This window comes from Astatotilapia calliptera, chromosome 15 (genome assembly GCF_900246225.1).
Source record: "Astatotilapia calliptera chromosome 15, fAstCal1.2, whole genome shotgun sequence".
Classification (NCBI taxonomy): Eukaryota; Metazoa; Chordata; class Actinopteri; order Cichliformes; family Cichlidae; genus Astatotilapia; species Astatotilapia calliptera.
This window is the reverse complement of record NC_039316.1, coordinates 942,006-955,799: the sequence shown is the minus strand read 5'-3', so window position 1 is coordinate 955,799 and position 13,794 is coordinate 942,006. Positions and strand designations below refer to the sequence as shown.

At 45.5% G+C, this 13,794-nt stretch overlaps 1 protein-coding gene across 12 annotated transcripts in view; it reads left to right on the top strand.

Moving 5' to 3' along the window:
- The window catches only part of nrxn3b (neurexin 3b), a 322,143-nt gene extending 309,116 nt beyond the window's left edge, over window positions 1-13,027 (top strand). For 8 of the 12 annotated variants that reach the window (XM_026193775.1, XM_026193783.1, XM_026193776.1 and 5 more), the window contains 2 exons: window positions 966-1,044; window positions 11,418-13,027. In XM_026193775.1, coding sequence (XP_026049560.1) covers window positions 966-1,044; window positions 11,418-12,400 — 1,062 coding nt within the window. In that variant the 3' untranslated portion in view covers window positions 12,401-13,027. Of the gene's footprint in view, window positions 1-965; window positions 1,045-9,226; window positions 9,842-11,417 lie in introns of all 12 variants that reach the window. The other 4 variants (XR_003274579.1, XR_003274577.1, XR_003274576.1 and 1 more) reach the window with 2 other exon arrangements.
- The last annotated feature ends 767 nt before the right edge of the window (window positions 13,028-13,794 follow it).

Here is a 13,794-nt window from a genome sequence, read left to right as displayed (position 1 = left end):
GCATTAAGCATACCAGCAAAAACGCACATTAACACATTATCAAATGTGCTGATAGAGAAAACAGCACAGCCCATCATGCATAATCATAGCAGACATTAGGAAAAACAAACAAAAAAAACAGCGAAAAATCTGCCTCCTGTGTGAGCTTTTGCAGACACGCGTGTGCTGCACATCAGCATACGGTGGGAAGTGGACGGCTTTTTCTGGGCGCCGTTGAAAGCAAGCGGCACAAGCATGGGGGCGCGTTTCATTAGTCTGTCAAACTCAATGATATTTAGAGCCCCACACCCTTGGCCAGGACTGGAAAACTCAATCAGCACTCTGATTTCATAACCCTGCTTGGTGACAGGGCTTATTTTATCGCCCCGCTGATTCATTCTAATAAACGCCGGCTGCCCAGCGCGCCGCCACTGAAATACAACCCTCTCCCTCCCTTCTGCTTCTGTCCTCGACGGGTCGACCTGGAAAAAAAAAAGGAAAGAGAAAAGGGGAAGGGAAGGGTTGGTCGGGTGGGAGGGATAAATCAGAATTGTGGGAACTGGAGGGTGCAGATAATCCATCGCCGGGCCGGGCGGTGTAACGTGTGCCACCCCATCCCCATCCCTCCTCCTGCACCCTTTAGCACAAATCAGGGGCCGGGGACGCTGCTGATCTGTGTGGGCTTAGTGCGTCCATTGATTGCGGGCGATGGAGGGGAGGGGCAATAAATAATCGGAGGCAGAGTGCGGAGGGTGAAGGAAAACAATTATCTGCGGAGGTGGAAAGCACATAAAGCGAAGAATGATAAACGCTGTGAAATATGATTGACTCCAAGTGATATATGGAAGCCGAAGGACAGGCGAGAGAAGTCTGCGCGTGCAGAGATATCCTTGAGTGGCTGAGGACTCGCTCGCGCTGCCCCTGGCCTAACCACAATTTCTTCTGTGTTTGTGTTCGTGTGCGTGTTTGTGTGTCTTTCTCCGCAGACGACAGATGACATTGTTTCATCAGCAGAGTGCTCCAGCGACGACGAGGACCTGGAAGAGTGCGACTCCGGACATGCAGGTGGGATGAGTGTGTCGAGTTGTGCTTGCTCTGAAACCTGGTCTATTTCTCCTTATCTTTCTTTGAGTTGCTACCGAGGAGCTTCTCCTCCCTTAGCATCATGTCCCATGGGAGCTTCAAGTGTAACTTAAAAAAAAAACGCCCACTTTCCCCCTCCCACCCAGAAAAAGTAGCCATAGTAAGCACAACGGGGTCCTCAGTGTCTGCCAAAAGTTTAAAGAACACTTTTTGGAGACGGGCGAAAGCAGTAAGAATGCACTTTCTACACCCTCGGCATGCTCTGCTGTAGGAAGTCCCACTCGGAGCTTGTACTGTGTATAAGTAAATGCACACAGCTTCCTGCCGGGACGTGTTAAAGCTCACGCCTTTCATCTCTGAAACAAGTTACACTTAGCTATGGGGCCACTGGTTGCAGACATGACGACGCGTTGATACTAATTTTGTTCTCTCGGCGTTCAGCTGAGAGCAAAACTTTACTCAACAAAGTACGAAATTAGTATCAAGCCCCATGTCGCCCGCACTGATGCTTCAAAATGTATCTGTCCTGTACTTGGTTGATTTCCTCTTGCTGTGCGTGTGTGCGTCTCTCTTGACAGAGGATACATTTTGAGATTCTTTCGAGAACAAAGATGCTTTCAGCCTAGATACTGTGATATGTAGCAGACTAACTGCAACAGAGCCTCTTCCTCCCTACTCCTTCTTCTTCTCTTGTTTGTACCTCTGTTTCCTTCGTCGGAGGCTTGCCTTACCTGAAACATTCTAATAGAGAACAGATATCCTCGAATTTCTGTGCGCATCGTCTCTCTTCCCTCCCTCCCTTGACACACACACACACACACAAACACGCACATATCACTTTGTGATTAGATCAAAGTGATAAGACACTCACTCAGTGGAAAATAACAACAGAGCTGGAAATAATGCCGCAGATTTAAAAGGAATGGTTATTTTTGAGGCAACTTGGGTTTGGATGAGTCGAATAAGCAGCTGTCAATCACGCTCCTGCCCAGGAGCTGTTGGCACGGATTCCTAATAACGCGGAGCAAAGCAAAGACTGTGAGCTGTATTGAAACTGGCTCACTATTTGAAAAGCAGCTCCCCTTAGGCGCTCTGGAAATCATTAACAGCTCCGGCTATTTGATTGCTTCAGTGTCCTTCAAAATACCATCACAGCCGGCTAATTGACGCTGCGCTAATCTGGCGAAACACAGCTCAGCTTAACACCGAGCATATGTCCACTTTTCACAGCTAATAATACGCCACCGCCGTGTTGCCCTTCCACGTCTGCGGTTGTGGACGATCGAGCGTTTATTTTGTTCTTAGGGAAAATCGGGCCTTTCCGTTGTAACAGATTTAACCATTTCTCCCCCAGTCTGAGAAAAGAAGTCGTCTATCGCTCGCTGATGGCGTTTGTTTTCTTGAAATTATGACCACATTTAGGTCTTATGGCTTTTTGATGTGGCTGGGGGGAAAAAGCCATTTCCTTTCAGCATTTTAGGTGCCTTATCTAGCGTGAGTTGCTTGGGTAAAGGCAGAGATTATTGAAATCGAATGGGCACGCAGCTCACATGTTTCAATTTATTTATTTTTGTATCTCTTCAGACCATTAAAACCTCAAACCCAAGTATTCTCAAAAAAAAAGAAAAGTGCAGTCAAGTGAAGCGCAAGAAGCTTTTGCTGAGAGAACACGGTACCCTCCCCTCATATAGTGGCAACATACACACACTTACGCAAACATACCGTACATCCCATCATGTGGACACAGAAATTCATATCCTCATTCCTCGCCCCCACCTCCCCCTCCGCTTCCAGTCGTATGAACAGTTGTATGACATGATGTTGGGTTTCTTTTCCTTTTTTTCTCGTGTGATGCACATATGAACATCTCTCCTCTGTATCGATTTGGACCCAGCTGCTGGGTTTGTGTTTTTCTTTTCTTTCGTTCTTGTCTTCTTTTTGCTTTCCTTTGGGGCCTGGGAGGGTTGGGTGCGGGCTGCTTTTACTTTCCTTGTTTTGTTGTTGTGGTTGTTTTCAGTTTTCGTTTGCTTTTCTTTTATTATTATCATCACTCTTATCGTTTCTTTGGCGTCCTCCTCATCATCCGTCGTCCATCATCCAAGCAAGGATAGAGCCGCTCCTCCCGTTTTTTGCCTCATCTTGTGCCGCATGAACTTTTGGTGGTTGGAAAAGTCAAAGTTCTCCTCCTCATCAAGTTTTGTGTTTTATTTGTTTATTTTGTGCCATATGGCTTCTAAAGGATCATCCCTCCCCCCACCTCAGCACATTTTCGATACAACATAGGGAAATGAACGGCAACAAAATCTTTTCTTGCCATCATCCTTTTTTGGCCTTGTGCAGGCAACCCCATTCTGTCTCAAGAAAGTTGTGTGTGAGAATGACTCCCCCCTGTCGCCCCTTCCGAGCGTTACCCCGACCCCACCCCCTCCATCCTGTCTCACCCCACCCACCTTCTTTTAGCCTTTCTGCATATACATGTCTGTTTGGATGCAGATGGCATAAAAAGACTTTTATTGCCACAAAGTATATCTGTTTTTCTATTTTATCTGTTGCTCCAAGTAGAAGGCATTTGTGGCATGCACTCTTGTACTGGACTGTACCGCAGCTCTGTAGACTAACCAGTAACCCTCTCCTCCAACCATCCCCTGCTTCAGCGTGGATATGATTGGCGTCCATTTTTACGCTCTGCTTCTTTTTCTCACCCATACGTCCCTCCACTTGGCTTCTACATGTCAGCGTGTGCGTGCTGAGGGGAGGGGGGGGTCTGCCCCCAGCAGCGGCAGCTCCTCCCTCCGAGGCGTCCCGTGTTCGTGCTCGTGCCTGCTGTCTCTGTCAGTGCTCCGTCTGCGTCTGCCAAACCAGCCTGTGTTGTCCGCTGTGCGTGCGTGCTCGTCTTGTGCTTGTGTTGTCTCCGTGTTGAAACCAAAACTGTTGAAACCTCACCTTGCCCCCCCCCCCCCCCCCCCCCCCCCCCTTTTAATCCCACGCGGGTTCCACGAGAGGGCCAATAGAGCGAATCCCGTGAGATGACTCACAGTCCTCTGCGTGCATTTACAGAATTGTCGGTTCAAGCTAAAGAAAGCGCCACGTGCAGAAATGCGTGAGTGCTGCGAGATGCTCAGTTTTGGAGGAAGGCAAATAAGTCGATTTATGATTTCATTTCACGGTGATTAACGGCGCCGTGGCTTGTCATTACCGTGCAATCAGAGCAATTTTATGATTAATGTGTCATTATATTGGGGTAATTGATTCAAATGATTTCAATCTATCCGCGAGTGCATTTCAAAATGTTTGATTTGTCCGTACAGCACCTACAAGCTGCCACGAGTCAGGCCTGATGGAACTAGGTTTTAATCTGACTCACGATAGGCCAAATTAAAAAGTCTACCTCCTAATGAGACGAAGCAGTGGATGTGGAAAAATGTCTTTGTCGCAGCAGAACTGTTTTTTTTTTTGTGAGAGCTGCAAAAGCAAAGGTGTGACTAATAACATTAATGATGTCGTTGCTCCACTCTAGCAGTGCCCAAAAGCCATACCAGGCAGGCAGCTTTCATAAATCTTGGAACAGAGCCATCATCATTGTTATTAGTTACACCTCTGTCTCTATGCTGTGTAAAAACGTCTTATCTTAAGTCAAACATGGAGCGTTACGGTGGCTCTATTACAAACCTACTAGTAAATGTTCATAAAACCTGTAATATGTGAACCTTCCGAGCCCATAAAAAAGACATTTCCACCTATTTGTGAAAGGTTTGATCGACTAATGCCACAATATTTAAACGGGAGCAGTTATTCTGTTCCTTAAGATGCTCGATCTTCATGTTAAATTTCGGCCAAAGTTTCATATACAAATGAACCTGTTTCAAACAGCCTGTTCTCCTATCTGTAATGTCAAAGCAAGTGGATACTAACATGGTCACCCCAGGCACAGAAGCTCCACCCACCTCTTCAAACCTTTTCGAGGGGCAGCCAATCAAAGGAAGGAAGGCGCTTAAACTGCTTGTTTTACCCAGTTTAAGGTAAATAATAGGATTCGATATTTCAAACTATGACCAAGCGGGATCCAAAACATCAGCTGCTTCAAGCTGCTCACTTATATATATTATAACTTTCACAATACCTCTGGATCAGATGACTGCGTTTAATGGGCAAGTCTTCTTATACTGAAACTCATAACTCAGAGAGGATTATCACTGCAGCGTGTGTTAGTTTCATGCACCTGCAACTTTACTGCTTTGGGTCAATTTCACACTCGTCATTAGCGTCGTTTCCAGCTGCAGCATTGGAAAAAAAGGGACAGGCGCTGAGCTCGCTGCTGCAACAAGCTACTGTTAGTGAACACAGTTGCTGTATTGACTTTATAATATGAAGTTATCTTAATTTTTGTCTTCAAGGGGCCAAAAGAGAGTTTAGTGTAGATTCAGGAGATGAGATTCAGTGGATTTTGTACACTTCTTGCACCCCTGAAGCACCGCAGCTCCCTAACACACTTACTTTTTGCTGTGCTATAAGAATGACAGACTACCTGCTGAACATTATCGCACAGATAGGTTGTTTGAGCCTTTCTGAGCAACAGCCAGTCCAGGCGTTTTCTATAAGAGACGGCTCTCCTGCAAAATTGTGCAGCAGCAAGCACGCAGTGTAACTGTTGCATGCCACGCTGCAGTCAGCTATGTCATGGGAAGAATGTTTTTCCATAAAAAGGGCATAAATGATCCTGCATGCACTGTTACCCTCTGCCTTTGATCAAGTGCAGCGCAGATCAAACAGATGTAGTGTATTTATAGATGTTTCCTCATCTCGTTTGCCCGGGGTAGATAAAGTCCAGGATCTGGCGTTCAGATTAATCTTAGACTGGAGGCTGGGATGTAATGTTGTGTGATTTCTTCACTGCTGTATATGAAGAGCAAAGTGCAGGGTACGGAATGAAGTATGATAGGGATGGATCACCGAGTTTCCTTGTGGCATCGGCTATGGATTCCGTCAAGCCCCGCCGGGCCGGCTGTCACTTCGACACAGGCCTCGGATCAGTTTAAAGGTTATCCAGCTGACACACGTCTGCCGAGTGTAGAGGTGCAGCCTAATGGCTGTACAGCAAATCGACCAGCTGACAGGGGCGAGTCGCCACGCCTGTTGGAGACGCCAATTTAATACACCGGAATGCGGCCCAGCCACATGATGACGGATTAAGAGCTATCCGCCATGCGCCGCGGCTACACAGGCGAGCACCTTCTTCCGGGGGTGCTTCGCGCATCCATGACAGGACAGACTTCTCCATCGGAGCTGTGAACGGAACATCGCTTAATGTTTAGAAGAGAAATGAATGTCCATCAGTGAGAAATTAGGTTTCTTCTGGCAGACGTGTGCGCAGACACGATAAGATAAGTTTAATGGTGAGGTAAAGTGCTTTGAAACGACATGCTTCTAGAAAGCTCCGCCGCTGCACGGTACACCCTTATAATCCCTGGCAAGTGTATCCACGCTGAGAATCTGTGTGCTGCTGGCCTTCTGGTAATCAGTTCCCTACCTGTAGTAGGTAGGGATGAATGAATCTGCTACAGCAGGCGTCTGGGCACAATGCTTGCACCACAATGGGATTTCAGGGCCCCAAACCACTGACTCACCCACAATTTGCGTCAAAAATCCCATTCAATCAGTTCATCCGCGGTGCACCGGCTTTTCTGCTTTTATGGCGGAGCGTTGTCAAATCCCTGACACACCGTCAGGATTCATCTCCATTCGGAAGCCTCAGCAAACTTTTTGGATGGACACGGGGATCAAACCAGGGAGCGAGGAGAAGGAAAAGAGTGGGGGGAGAGGAGGAAAGTGAAGAGTAAGTGCTTTCTTGGAGATTTCTGCATCTGTAGCTCTCAAGCTGCTGAGGTAGTCAATCAGCCATTTAGTAGTTACTGTATTTACTTTAATTCCTCTTCAAAAAGCCCGCAAACAGGCATGCAGCCTTTATTACATGGTGGGATGAAAAGAGGAATGGCTTTAATATTGAGTTTGTTTCATATTTTCATTTTAGTAGATGGGTTTCTCTCATTGATGCAAAAGGAGGGAGAGTCAGTAGGCGTGCAGAAACACACTAGTCACAAGTCCTGACTTCCTTTGAGAAACTGGCTGCGGCTCTATCAGAGCGGAGAGTTTTTTGGGGGGGTGGTCTTGCTAGGATGGCAGGGTTTTAGAATAAAATCCCCATCCATCTTGATGAGTTTCGAAAAACAAACGCAATCTGGTTGAGCAAACCCATTAGAAAGCGGCGTGTTTGTCTGCTTCTGAAATGCAGCAAGACGTGCGGCGCTTGTGCAAGAGCTTACACAGGATTAAAGTGTTTACAAAACATCAAGGTCCTCTGCGCTGACTTTACTAAAACGGGGGGCTTCACTGCAGCGTCTCCCCTCCCATCCGAGTGTTTTGTTGATATAGCACAAAGCTAACAGTAGCCGAAAGCTGTTAGCCAAGAACGGAGTGAGAGGATGCAAACAAGGCCAAGACAACGAGGGCAGAGTTGGATAAATAAAAGCCTCGGATGCAATCGCTTTACTCCGAGACGCTCCTGTTTATTTAACAGGGCAGAGCGGTTTTATGGCTGTTTGCTGGAACGTCACAGGTAGCGGCGACGTAGCGGCTTTCCCCCCCCTTTTTTCAGTGAAAGACGAGAATGGCAGCGATGCAGTGCGAGGCCTCCGCTGAATCATGTCCTATGACATCCTCTGAATCAGGGCCGGAGCAGTGACAGGGACATTCGCATTTTAGATGCCGGCGTGGATAAGGAGCCGTCAATACAGTGTGACAGATGCCATATTTACTCAATAATGCTTCGCTCGCAGAGACAGTGTGCTTAAAAAAAACCAAATGAGGTTTCTGTAAAACAGCCTGCAGAGGATTAACCCAAAGCTGATGTGCAGAGATAAATCCACCACGTGCCCTCTTGTGGAACTGCAGATGCTTATCTGTCAAACGAAGGCTGTCGGTTATGCACGTAACACAAAGCATCTAAACGTCCGACGATCTCTCTCTACCCCGTTCTCTGTATTAATTAGTGAAAGTGCTGGTTACATACGGTGCACCGTAACTGCTAGTGAATGACTTCTTTACATCAGGAAAATATCCCACAGCCCTTTGCTGGCAGTCACCTTTACTGACCATTGGCCCGCCCCTTCTTAAGCCCCTCCCCCCCCCCCCACCATACCTGTCCCCCCTGGCTTGCTGTATTGTTATTGTATTATTACTCTCCCTAAATGCAACTTACTTAAGCATGCATTAACCCAACTTCTTAGAGTGGAACTAAAACAAACTCCAAAAGAAAGGAAAGAAAGCATTTGTGTGATTTGCCTCTCTTTCTCTGACGTACATCCAGATTGCACGCCCTGTCCTGTGTTTTAAAAAGAAATACTAACAAGAGAAATGTATTGAGGTAACTAATAATAACCCGCTTATTATTAGTTAAACGAAGGTGGCGACACTTTCCTATAAACTGTCCCCCCCCCTCCCTCTCTCTCTCTTTGTCTGCCTCAGTGTGTGCTTTCTGGTTGTTCATCTTTGATAGTGTGAGAAATTTAATGCCTTTCTTTCTTGCTTGCTAATCTCTCTTTATCTGTTATTTTCCTCCTTTTTTGTACATATATGATAATCCACATATATGTGAACCTCTCTGTTTCTTTTCTGACAATGTTAAATTTAAACTGCTAATTTGTTGCGAATCACAATTGCGATGTTATTTTTATTATGACCCCCCCCCCCCTCCTCCTTTTTAAATTAGAACAAAACTTCCTCTTTTCTCTATGAACTAATTAGCGTTTCGTAAACAGCAGAAGGCTCTTAAGATTGGGTATCAAAACCATGCAGCTGCACTGAGATTTTCATAGAGAAAAAAGAGAAGCTGCCTCGAAAAACTGCTAATCCTGGCCCCGATCTGAAAACACTGCTTTCCAAAACTGTTTCCGTGCCGATCTCGAACATCCACCTGTGAAGTTAAGCGCTTGTCTCCGATTGGAAATTGGGATCGAATAGATTAACGAGTCTGAATTCTTTTTTTGTGCATGGCAAAAGAAGTTGCAGCTTAGGGTTTGTAAAACTGTCAGTGTTGAGAGTGCTGTTCTCTTTTGTAGATGGGCATGTATATGCTCATTGTTTGTATATCCCCATCCCTTCCTTACAGCCAAAAGCTCTAATGCCGCCCGACCGCTTCGTGCCGCCTTTACATGGACATGGCAACTGATGTACACGTTCACCCCCATCTATGTCATTTCCTTCCTAGTATGTTCATAGGTCCCACCCCGTCTCACACTCCCTCCTCCCGAAACCCCCTTTACGTAGAGATTCTAAGATATGTACAGTCATCCAATTTGTTCGTAGCTGACGAGCAAGCTAAAGCCGAGTGAACGAGCAAAAAAAAAAAAAGAAAAGAATGAGAAAAAAAAAGTCATCTAATCCGGCTGTAGATATTTATGGAGAGACTTATCAATCAAAGCAAGAATTATAGATATACTGTTTTCTTTTTTCTAATAAAATGATTCTGAAAAATCCAAAAATAACAACAAAAAAGATCCTGAACAGAATGGTGAAGATTATTTTCATGTCATGATGTGTGGATGTATGTGTTGTTGCCTCCCTGTACCATCCTGTCTAAGAACAAAAGAGAGAAATATATACTTACTTAATCAGAAAATGTTAAAAAGAAACTAACCTAACTTGTCCAAAGGCATTCTTACACAACTTTCTTTTGTAAATTTTTTTTTTCTTCCTGCCAAAATCATGCGGGCAATTTGTTGATGTAAGTTGACAAAACTGATGGTATGCTTTCTTCCTTTGAAAACTGTTTCATCTTTTTTTCGTAGGCTTTTTTTCCGAGCTGACTTTGTTTGGTTTTCTTTCTTTCTTTTTTTTAATTTTCCTCTTACTAATCCTTTCTCTAAATAGCTCTATCTGTGGCTTTACTTTGTGAATGTTTCTTACGATGTTTGCTCTAACTCTAAACTCTTTTCGTTTGTTTTTTTTGTAATGCCTTAATTATTATTTCTATTTTTTTTTCCTTTTTCATTTTCTGTTGTGTTCTCTTTCTTTTTCTTTATTGTTCCAAAAGGTTTGCATCTCTTTATAGTGCCCTGTTTGTGAGCCTTTGCAATGTACAAACAATCCACCTTGGCAAGAGGATAAGCAGCTTCAATAGACATCTGAATGTTTCAAAGTCTTTGTAGTCGTCCAACAACAGGTTTAACCAATGAAAGGCAAATGACTTTATTATAAAAGAGGCAGACACATGTGGAAGCATGTCTCTGTCTTTTGATCTTACGTGTGAATAATTAATAACGTCCAACTGCTCTTACAAGCTGTTATAAGCCAGCAAACATTCAGGTGTCTCTGAACTGCCCGGTGACTTTGTGCCACTGTGGTAACTGTAGGGGTCAAAAGGCAAGAGGCTAGGGCAAGTAGGGGAGCCCGCTAATGTCGAGGGAAGGACAGGCTCGCTCATCTCCAGCAGCATTTCAGCTGTGACTGCAGCGAGTAGATCAGTCAGCCAGACCTAAACTTGCCTATCAGCTTCCTAAGAGGTGCGAGATATCGTTTTGGGACTTTGGAGACCCTCCAGCCCAAAGACACAACCTCTCATTTTTCATCATTGTGATGCTTTGTGAAGCTTGTTAGTATTTTCCAGCCCGTGTAGGTCAGCAGGGTTAAAAAGCGTCGCTCCGAGCAGCTACGGTATAAGAAACACCTTACAAATAGTTTCTCATTTCAGACTTAGTTAACTTGCTTTCAGGCCCACTGGCTTGCACTTGAATTGCAAAACCAATGCTAATACCCTCTGCTTCTTTTTTATCCACAGAGCACATCTCTCGGTGCTCATAGTTTTAGGCTAAAAAGGATTTACACTTGAAGATAAATGAAACATGCCTCTTAAAAGCCCGGGCTAGTCATTTATGTGCAGATATATGCAGAATTACGAGGTAGAACTAATACGAGGGCCACAAACTCCACAGCATCACAAGTAATTCCCGCTTTCCTATGCAGCAGCAGCTTATATAGGAATTAATTTGAGGCGTCAGTTTAACGTGGCTCACCCTTGTGCATCCCTCAAAGCCTTTTGATGCAATGTATACTTATTTATGGCTGTTGTTTTCTTTCATTTGGGTCTCGTTTGGTTCTGAGTTTCATTGTTTTTGCACTGGTACAGTGTTTTCTGTTTGATTCTTTCTTTCTTTCTCTTCAGTACTTTTGATTCCCTACGTTGAGCTTTGCTTTTTCTACTTTTCGTTTTCCGATTCTTTTTGGTGCTTGACTGCTTCTTGCTTTGCTGATGGAACGCTTTCTGCCGTCTGACTGGCGCTTGTTTCTGTTTCACTTTCCAGGAGGGGAGCTAGTTATCCCCGTGCTAGTCGAGGACCCCATAGACATCCCTTCTGTATCCACCCGTTCTCCCTTCATCCCCCTCCCCCCAACCCTCCGCCCTGTCCTCACCATTATTGAGACCACCAAAGAATCCTTGGCCATGGCCACTGAGGCGGGGGTACCTTGCTTGTCGGACCGAGGCAGCGATGATTGTGATGATGGTGATGGTGGTGATGATGGTGATGATGATGATGATGATGGCATGGTGATTTCGGGGTTTGGCTCTGGCGAAGCTTTCGACTCTAGCCTGCCCCCGACTGACGATGAAGATTTTTACACCACCTTCTCCCTGGTAACAGATAAGATCTTGACCACATCGGCCTATGAAGGCAGCTACAAAGCCCTCGCGCCCAAGTGGGAGGCCAAGGACTTGAGGCCTAGCAAAGCCTCTGAGGCAGGTAGGACTGCACCCACCTCGCCTCTGCCCGACCTCCGGGGCACGCCGCCGGCGGCGGTCCCCTCGGACACGCCACCCAAGCTGCCTGCCGGGAAAATGAACAACCGCGAGGTAAAACCCCCGCAGCCGGACATGGTCCTGGTGTCACTGCCCACGTCCTTCGATCTGGACGGCACCAAGCCACGAGGCCCCTTCATCACCTCGCCCATGCTGCGCACGGTGCCTGCCGCCCTGCCCACGGTGCCCGGCGTGCAGCGGGTGCCCCCGGGGGCCTCGGAGGTGGTCCGGGAATCCAGCAGTACCACGGGCATGGTGGTGGGCATTGTCTCAGCCGCCGCCCTCTGCATCCTCATTCTCCTCTACGCCATGTACAAGTACAGGAACAGGGAGGAGGGTTCCTACCAGGTGGACGAAACACGCAACTACATCAGCAACTCGGCGCAAACCAACGGCGCTGTGGTGAAGGATAAAGCACCCAGCGGCAGCGCCAAAGGCAGCGCCAGTAGCAAGAGACCGAAAGACAAGGACAAGGAATATTATGTATAGAAATCCAGTCATTTCCCGACCCATAAAGCTACAAACTGTTTGGAACAAAGTTAAGAACACTTTGACAGTACCATATTGGCAACTGTGATTTAAAAAGAATCAAATCTCTTTAGAACTCGAGACTTACTGAGTCGCAGAAACATTTACAAAAAAGAACTTTGGCTTATGGAAGCACACTTACTATTGTAAGCATTACAGAGAGACAATGCAGTAACAGCTGCACCGGGACTCAGCGTGGACACTTTTAAGGAGTCCCTGCTGGAGACATCCGGCAGTGTGAATAACATCACTTTAACACCCACACGACCCCAAGTGACTGTCTAAGAGGTGTGTGATCCTTGGAGTTCTGACGACCTTGTCCATTGTAACCCTGTAAAATATGATCACTGTCATTTCGGCCATTCTGAGCATGCATGTGAGGTGTATGTGACGTGGTGCTGGCATCTTGTGTAAGTGAGGGACCTCAAGAAACAATGATTGTTGGGGAAAGTTGGAAGTCAAACCCTGATTTTGCGTTACAAAGCGGTTTCATTAAATGTAGCTTTCATGGATGCGATGTGAGGTAACGTATACGTGTTTCTTGTTTTTCTTTTATTATTTTTTATTTATTCAATCAATCAGTAGTTTGTTTATTTATATATTGAGTTTCACTTTTTTGTTTTCTTTAGTTTGTTTTTCTAAGGATGATGGCCAGTCAGGGTCGACTAGGCAGAGCTCAGCAGGATGTAATACAGTAATGTATTTCAATATTTTTCTCCCCCCGCCCTCACGTCTCAGTTAAGGATTGGACTGCTATGCAGGGCATCCAAATTCTAGACGGCATTCAAGCGTGCAAGAGTGGATCCACCAGGCAAACTGTACAATGTTAATTCTCAGAGTTTCAAACGTCTGATAGCATTTTTCTTCTTTTCCCTTTTCATTTGATTTCTTTTTATTGTTTCGGTCGTTCCTCTGTTTCCTTTTACCGATATGACGCCGTGGCAAAAATGCATTACCATAAAATGTGTCTGATGAAGATGTAATTGTCACAATCTTAACGAAGAAAAACAAACACAGGCTGAAGATTTACTCCGGTGTGATTCTAGCTGTTCAGACGACTGTGTCAAAAACATGTTTACATATTTTATTACATCTAGCCGTCGTGCTTTGCAGGTCAAATGTTGTACAGAAGATTCCAGTTCCTGTTGAGTTATTTTTTATCCTCTTCTTGTATAGATGGACCGTTTGATTTGATTTTTCTGCTGTAGCAACATGACTGGAAAAAGGAAAACAGCAAACAAAACGAAGCATTTTTATTCTTTTGCCTGGAGATGAGAAAGTGATGTGCACAGGAACATTTGTTTAGGCAGGGAACAAATGCTGTTAGACCACAAGTCTGGTCTCCCTGGATGGTG